The 7,486-nt window shown below is 38.8% G+C and overlaps 1 protein-coding gene across 2 annotated transcripts; it reads left to right on the top strand.

Annotated features, from left to right (window-relative positions):
- Positions 1 to 415: 415 nt before the first annotated feature.
- Positions 416 to 2,065, top strand: LOC121650487 (TLR adapter interacting with SLC15A4 on the lysosome). Of its 2 annotated transcripts, none has more exons than XM_042002024.1 (2): positions 416 to 533; positions 858 to 2,065. In XM_042002024.1, the coding sequence occupies exon 2, from the start codon at positions 860 to 862 to the stop codon at positions 1,811 to 1,813; it is 954 nt and encodes a 317-aa protein (XP_041857958.1). In that variant the 5' UTR covers positions 416 to 533; positions 858 to 859; the 3' UTR covers positions 1,814 to 2,065. The 2 variants fall into 2 exon arrangements, with proteins under 2 accessions (XP_041857958.1, XP_041857959.1); XM_042002025.1 differs by having other exon boundaries at positions 430 to 577.
- Positions 2,066 to 7,486: the final 5,421 nt, after the last annotated feature.

Below are 7,486 nucleotides of genomic sequence, written 5' to 3'. Positions count from 1 at the left end.
ATAAGTCTATGGAAATAATAGATGTTCAGGATAGGGGCAGCTGTAACATCAAATTTGCAGAAATGTAATTTAATTGTATAGAAGAAGCAGAATGTGGAAAATAATTTCCTTTAGTTATGCAAGGCTGACGTATGAACTTGGAAAGGTTAAAAGAACATAATTAAAAAAAAAAACTTGATATAAAAGAATCAAGGATTAAAGTAATACAGGTGAAGTGTGGTATACTTTAAAACTAAAGTTTGTTGTCATAGTTGAGGACCCTGAACTACTTTGTTTGGACAAACAATGCTCATATCAGTGTTTGACAGAAAGGGCCTATGCAGGATTTACAGAAATGGGATGAAAGTGAAAAACATCACACTTCCTCTTTTGCTGGTATAAAATAGCACATCTGCATCCTTCTCAAACAGATTCTCAAAAGTGCACACATCTAGACAATTAGTAGAAAATGTTACATTTTTGAGAAGCTTGAACTGACATTCAGCACCCAAAGACAAGTTGTAAGCTGATTTGGAGACTGACTCTGGTCCAAGGTAGGAAGAGGTCTAAAGTGATGTTAGAACGGCTTGTTTGAGAGGTCAGTGTAGGTCCTTCATTTGTATGGTTAAATATAGTTTTTCTTTGTTTTGCAGTTTAGCAGTTTGCACTGTTAAAATGATTATCTGAACAAGAATCTTCATCAAGTTTTATGGTAATTTTATGATGTTGTGTCTTCACACTGTAGCCTTCTGATAATATTTTGTGGTTGGCTGCATTTTTGGGATTTTTTTAAGTGAAAATGTAAAAACAACAGTCTAGGGCTTCATAGGTTACTAACTCTGCTCACATCTTCTAAGTATATGATCTCATTCTTTCAGCCATGCTTTGTGAGGGTAGATTGCTGAGCATGACCTACGGGGAGGTGGAGGAGCTGGAGTCCCTCCCTCTTCAAAAATCTTCCAGCACTGCATATGATCCATCTAAAGCCACATTTGTACCAGGCTCCAGCAAACCAGCTTCACTCATTCATCACAGCTCTGTGGAGCACAAGGATGGCTCAGACAACACGAGTGCTTCGCTGGAGTTGTACATTTCTCCCTTGCAGTCCTTAAATCTCCAGGGAGCCTTTACAGGGAGACAGATTTCCCCAGAGATAAAGATCCCAGCTCAGGCTATCTCACTTGGCGACACCCCTTTTTTGGTTCCCTCATTCTGCCAGAGCATTTGTAAAGACTACAGCGACCTCCACATTGGAGGTGACCAGGTGCTGCCTCTCTCAGCCAATGAGGGTGAGCTACGGGTCTGTACTGAGGTGCAGGGTGTCGGCCCTTTTCTCCAATCCTGTGATGTCCCCCCGGCTGTGGAGGACTCTCCCCCAGGGGAAGCATCTCAGAGCAGCCTGCTGTATCCGTTGAGGAGAGGTTCAAATCATTGGAGACAGGGCAGTGGCCGTGATCGGAGCTTTTTGTTCCAAGGGCGAGAAGGTCCGTTCTCAAACTCTTTTCTAAATCACTACCTGGAGCAAAAGCTTTTGGATTTATACCAGCAATATATGATGGAGAACATGGCAAGAGAAGGAGCCCCAGGTTCAGATTCTGAAGCTGGCAACATTTGCCCTCTACTATGCTCGGAGCTGGTTCTGACCAGCCTTGACCAGATCACTCTGCAGCTCAGCCGAGAAGGCAACCTAGAGGCCGGTCTGGCTAAGGACATGGTCCTGAGCTGCCTGCTGCGGGTGGCTGGTGATGTGCAGTCCAGCGAGATCAGCACTCCCTTCCTGCAATTTTCAAATGAAACATTGAGGGAGCAGCTCACAGAGAATAAAGAGATGTAATCTGGGAGTCAAGGAACACTTCCAATTCTGCCATTTAATTTGTTGTTTTACACAAAAAAGATCCTACTTTTGATTTACAATTTCTTTATTTTTTTTATTAGCTTTTCTTTTTAAAGGAAATTCTGTGTGTGATAATTAATTTCATGCAACTTATATTTACACATAATTTTGATTGGTATTCAGTTCTGAATATGTGTTGTTTTTGTTCAGTATTCCCTCAGAGAAGGACAATAAATGAGAACTGAAAACAGAAACTAGTATTTCCGCCTTTTTTTCCACAGAACTTTAATCTTAGATTATAACGCACAAAAACATCACAATGTTGCTTGATGTATTCCTTGGTAGACATATAAATAAAAATTATAAGTTGGTATAATTTATTTATCACTTAGATGTATTCCATTGCATCATGGCTTTATAATTTTTTAATTTGAACTGTAAATTTCAACCTCGCTTAAAAAATGTTCTGCTTACTTGCTTTTCCTGGCCTTCACTGTGCAGAATAATGTACAATGTGAAAAAATGATGATGCTCAAAAAAAAAACCAAAAAAACAAAAATCACCATGTGGTCTGACAAAGATTTTATTTTAAACTAACAGCAGCTGGCATTTCAACACACACACATAGTTGTTCAGGGCACTGCATGTTTTCATGTTTTTTTTTCTATCGATCTCACATGTTAAGTATTTCCAGACTGACCTCATGATGTAGAGAACACCACTTCACAGCTTCTGTTTAAAGTTCTTCTGCTTGCTGATTATTGTTAAAGGTTCTGGTTGTATGTTTGGAGTGTTTGTCATGATGCAGAAAGAATTTCATCCTAATGGCATCCTGCGAAAGATGTGCAAAAAGCTAAAGGTTGGAAATGTCCACTTAGAGAGATGAGTTGGAAATTATCAGACTGTTTTTATAATCCAAAGTTTTTTCTGCTCACTTTAAGCCTTGACTTGAGCTTGAAACAGCCGAATTTTGCAAGACTGTAAAATTAGAAACCTGTCATGGTGTGGGTAGGAGGAAGGACGCAAATGCAGAATGATGAGGTAAAAGGCAGGCGGATGTAGGAAATGATGACTTATTGAAAAACAACAAAAAGTTCTTAAAAAACAAACACATTTCTCTTTTTAGAAAGAACAAGAAACCAAAATGCAGAAACAGAGTATCTAATAAAGGTAAGAAACGCAAAGAAAAGCATGACAGCGAAGACGAGGCGTGACACCAAGGATCCGGCATACGCACACACATTAGACACGTGTCTGTGTGTCTAGACAAAGACACAATCAGAACTGCAAAACAAAGAACACATGAAGCACAAACCAACAAATTACCAACACCCAGCATGCGTATTAAAAAGTCAAGTTTATAATAAAGTACAATCTTTGGAGACCATGTCCTCACTGCACTTCAACTTTCCAACAGTTTAACTGAGTTTAGTTTAGTTTAGTTTAGTCTAGTTTGTTTTCTTTTTGCTTTCTTGTCTTCAGTCTGCAGGACATGGCATTCAAAAATAGCTTCAACTTTTGATTCACTCAAACAGTTTTCCATTCAGACCCTTTTAAATGAGCTTTGGTCCAGAGAAGACGGCAGTGTTTCATGTTTACACATGACTCCTTCACTGAATGATGGAGCTTTTGTTGCTCTCCACATCAGACGGGGAGAGGTTCACCAAATCACCACGAAGAGGCTTCCGCTCTCTGAAATGCTCCTTTTAAACCCAATCATGTTACTGACCTGCTGCCAATGAACTTAGTAGTTGTCAAATACTCCTCCAGTTGATTTCTGCCAGTTACTTTTCCAGCCATTTGCTGCTCATTTTCCAACTTTTTTTTAGTTGTATTGCTGCCCCTAAAATTCAAAAGAAGCTAATATTTTCTCAGTTTCAACATCTGATGTGTTGGGAATAAAACATGGGTTTATGAGATTTGGTAGCGGGTTGTAGTTAAAGTATTAAAGCAAGACAAATGTTTAGGTATGACATCACAAGAGTGAAGCACCACTCTGTAAGCACCATGTAACTGGTTGCTTCCCCTGGTGGAAGTGGTTTGAACTACTTTATATGAAATGTTTCATACAAGGCCAACCGATAAAGCTGTGGGATTCTAAGAGTTTAAATGAGAGAGGAAACATGGAGAGGATTTTAGTTCTTTTGACTTTTTTCCATAATCTCTTAATTTGTGAGATTATGGACTTTTGTAACTCAAATTCATTTGAGACCTTTACAAGATATGTCCCTGTGAAAAGTTACTACATGCTGCTTTTTGGAAGTTGATGCCAAAGAGCTTAAAACTACAGGTTGGAGCATGAACAATACATAAAGAAAACAGCATTTTCTCTTGAGATATTGTGAAAAAGAAATATGAAGCATAAAGTAGCATTAGAACTGCATTTAAGAAAAAAAACCAAAACAAAAACAAAACTTGATCCACTTAAAAGTAATTTTCATTCAGATCAGCAAAGCCAAAATATAATTGTTTGAAAGAAGAAACCTTTAGGCCAGTTACTTGGAAATGGATTGTTTTCTATTAAAAGATAAATGTTTCAATTTCTCGCATGACTTTCAGTTAAAGTCTGCAGTTTATTAAACAGTCACAAGGGGGGGAGCATTATCACTTAATTTATTAAGTCCTCTTCCCCTCTGCCTCTTTAATGCCTCCTCCTTGTTCTGCCGCTGTATATCTATCCAGTTAATGGTTCTTATCATCTGCACTCTCCTGCTCTCAGACTGTGATGTCATCAGGAATGGGCTGTAAATCTGTAGCATGCAGGCAGTCATGATCCAACACCAAATTTTACACTGCACTTGTGATACTGCTTTGTGCTGGGGATAAGATTATCTAAGCTGTGTGATGTGGCTGGAAACAAACTGCACAAACTGTACAAATGAGACACTCAGCATGGTAGCAAACAAGTACATTTGCACATTAGAAGTGGTATTTATATTCTTTTTTAAAAGTGCATTGAAAGACCTGCAACTCCATTTCAGCCCAGTCTGGCCATGGCCTTCTTAGCCAGTGTTTGATCAGCTTCCTTGTTTCCTGTCCAAACAGCAAGCCACAGGAGGAAACTGTGTTTACCGAGCTGAGTGCTGCATAGTCGGTGTCCTGTGAAGTCTCAAGGCTGCAGAGACACATGTTCGGTATTTCTGCTTCTATCGGGGTAGAACATTCCAGGTAGATGTTAAAAGAAGCAAGTCTTAAAGACCTGAACAGAAATGCTCACATATAAATCTGATTCTCCCAATGCCAAGCCTGTCGGTGTAAGCACATTCAAATAAACTGATTTCCACAGACCTTGGGCAAATAAAAAGCAGACCTGTTGTTTCACCAGAGGTTGTTTAGCAGAATTGTTTAAAAGGGTTGTAGATAATGCAACATAGAGCAGGCTCCTTCATAGCATTTATTTACAAAACCTCCACTTCACTAAACATAACAAATCATGCACATTATTTACCTTCCCTTCTTAACAGCTCTACAAACATCTCACAACGTTTGACTTCTACAAAAAAGAAAAAAAAAATTAAGAATGGGCAAAAGATTAAAAAAAATATTTGTAATTAACAGCTTTTCTTTTAAATGGAAAGTACAATTGAGGTCAAGTGGAAGAGAGAGAAGCTGTGAGTGAGAGCAGGGACAAAGATGGATAACACGTAAGGCAAGCTGGAGAGATTTTAAAAACCGATTCTCTCATGGTTTAGCAATGAAACTAGAAGGAAGGCTGAGGCACTGGAGTGTCTTTCAGAGGTCCATAAAGTAATTTCTTTGTCACGAAGAGCTTTTAACACGAAGGGCAGTAGAGGCAAGGTCGCAAGATTTCATATCTAAACCAAGGTCTTAGATACACTCTCACTATTGTGGCTTTTATGCCTGTAGCACTCTGTGATTTGCTTTTATTTAAAAACCTTTCACTATGTAGCCTTGTTAATTGCAGGAATCATGAAGGTTCACTTATTGACAGAGAGATTAAAGAATCCCTGATCATAATTTGTCAGCACCTTTAGATGATTAAGATCCACTGAACTTGTTACAGAATTAAATACTAATGCAAACATTTCTGTTTGTTTAATTGAAAATCACAAAACACACTCAAGTGGATGCATCTTAGGCTACAGCTTATATATCAATGCACTTCATTCAATTACCATTTGTCCAGAAGCTGAACACCTTCTTCCTTGGATGTCTTTGTGCAAACTTCCTTTGTTTTCAGAAGAAATCTGCTGGAGTGATCTAATGTCCCGATGGCAGCTTGCTGGAACATGTAATGACAGCTCTGCTCTGCGTCTGGTTGATTGACACTGGGATACATAGGTGGTGGAACGGGAGAACACACATTTCCCGGTCAATTAGCCGCTCAAGGTTGCAGGGAGCTTGCGGCGGCGTGGATGACCTTGGTTAAGCCAGAGCAGACAGAGAGAAACCTTGAGAGACAGCAGAGCAGCAGGATCTGTGCTCTCAAAGAGCCAAAAAACATAATGTGTTCATGTTTGACCATATATCACAGCACACAGTCCCCATGTGAATGTGCATGGGAGCTGGTTGGATAAACAGATTTTATCAGCACGTTCTGCTCTACTGTTGAGATTATTCTATATGTTTGTTAGTTTACTAATATTTTACATTACCAGCTGTATGATTCTTCTCATTTTTAAGTGAGTTTGTTTATTTTTAAACTTCATGTTCTCAAAGCAGCCCTTTAATATCATGCTCTTTTGTTTGTAATGTAAAACTGTACTGATAATGGTTATCATCAGCAAGTACATACACACACTCTGACCTAATTTGTAAGACTTTTTGACACACTTGTTCTTTTATCCCTTGTTATGCCTCTCTGTTATCATTTGCGTCTTTGTAAAATACTTCATTACCAAACATGTATGAATAAGCTAAACTTAAACATATAATTGGAATTATTATTATATAAAACAACAGCTCTTTTTTCCACCAAGAACTAACAGCTCTGTTTGTAAGCAAGAGCCACACCATAAAAATGTGAGTTTAGTCCGTAGATAGTAGGATGAGGTTTAAAAGAATAATTATCTGGGGTGTCATGACGATAGGCCAGTTTAAAAAGTCTTAAAATTGGGGGTACTGTAACAGGATGTTGGTGACTTTGATTTTTAGGAACCCCCCCACCTGCCCCAGATGGCACTTGAAAAAGAAGGGTAAAAAGAGGGCCAAATGGATCAATAGTATGGCGGTATAGTTCAGTTGTAAGGGCCCATTTTATAATGAAAACACACAAAATAGCGTACCGGACATTACCGTCCCAAACCGAACTGAACTGAGAGATTGTAAGGGATAAATAAGAGCAGACACAATTCTAAACTATTTCCTTTGATAAGTTACAAAATCTTCATAAAGTCACAGTGATCAAAAGTCATGAAGATGGATTCTCAAAGATTTTATATAGACGATTACTCTGGATGAAACTGATGAGTTGGAGTAGGGATGCTAATTCAGGCTGCCGTCATTAATGATGAAATCTTTACACCTTTTCGAAACCCAAATGAGCTATGAGACAAATCCCAGTAGGAACAAATATTGGACATTTTCTTTAACCTGGGAGTTTTTTAGCATTCATGGAGGCCACAATCATTATGCAGGATAAAGTTCCAACACAGGGATGCTCAGTTGCTTGGCAAAGAGACTGAATAATAGCCTGCCACCTTCCTCCCCTGG

The sequence above is a fragment of the Melanotaenia boesemani genome, chromosome 12 (assembly GCF_017639745.1).
Source record: "Melanotaenia boesemani isolate fMelBoe1 chromosome 12, fMelBoe1.pri, whole genome shotgun sequence".
In the NCBI taxonomy this organism is placed as follows: Eukaryota; Metazoa; Chordata; class Actinopteri; order Atheriniformes; family Melanotaeniidae; genus Melanotaenia; species Melanotaenia boesemani.
The sequence above is the reverse complement of the archived record's forward strand: the minus strand, read 5'-3'. Positions and strand labels throughout refer to the sequence as shown.

Excerpts from the sequence above, each read along its gene's own strand:
- LOC121650487 (XM_042002024.1), top strand. The coding sequence starts at position 860 with ATGCTTTGTGAGGGTAGATTGCTGAGCATGACCTACGGGGAGGTGGAG.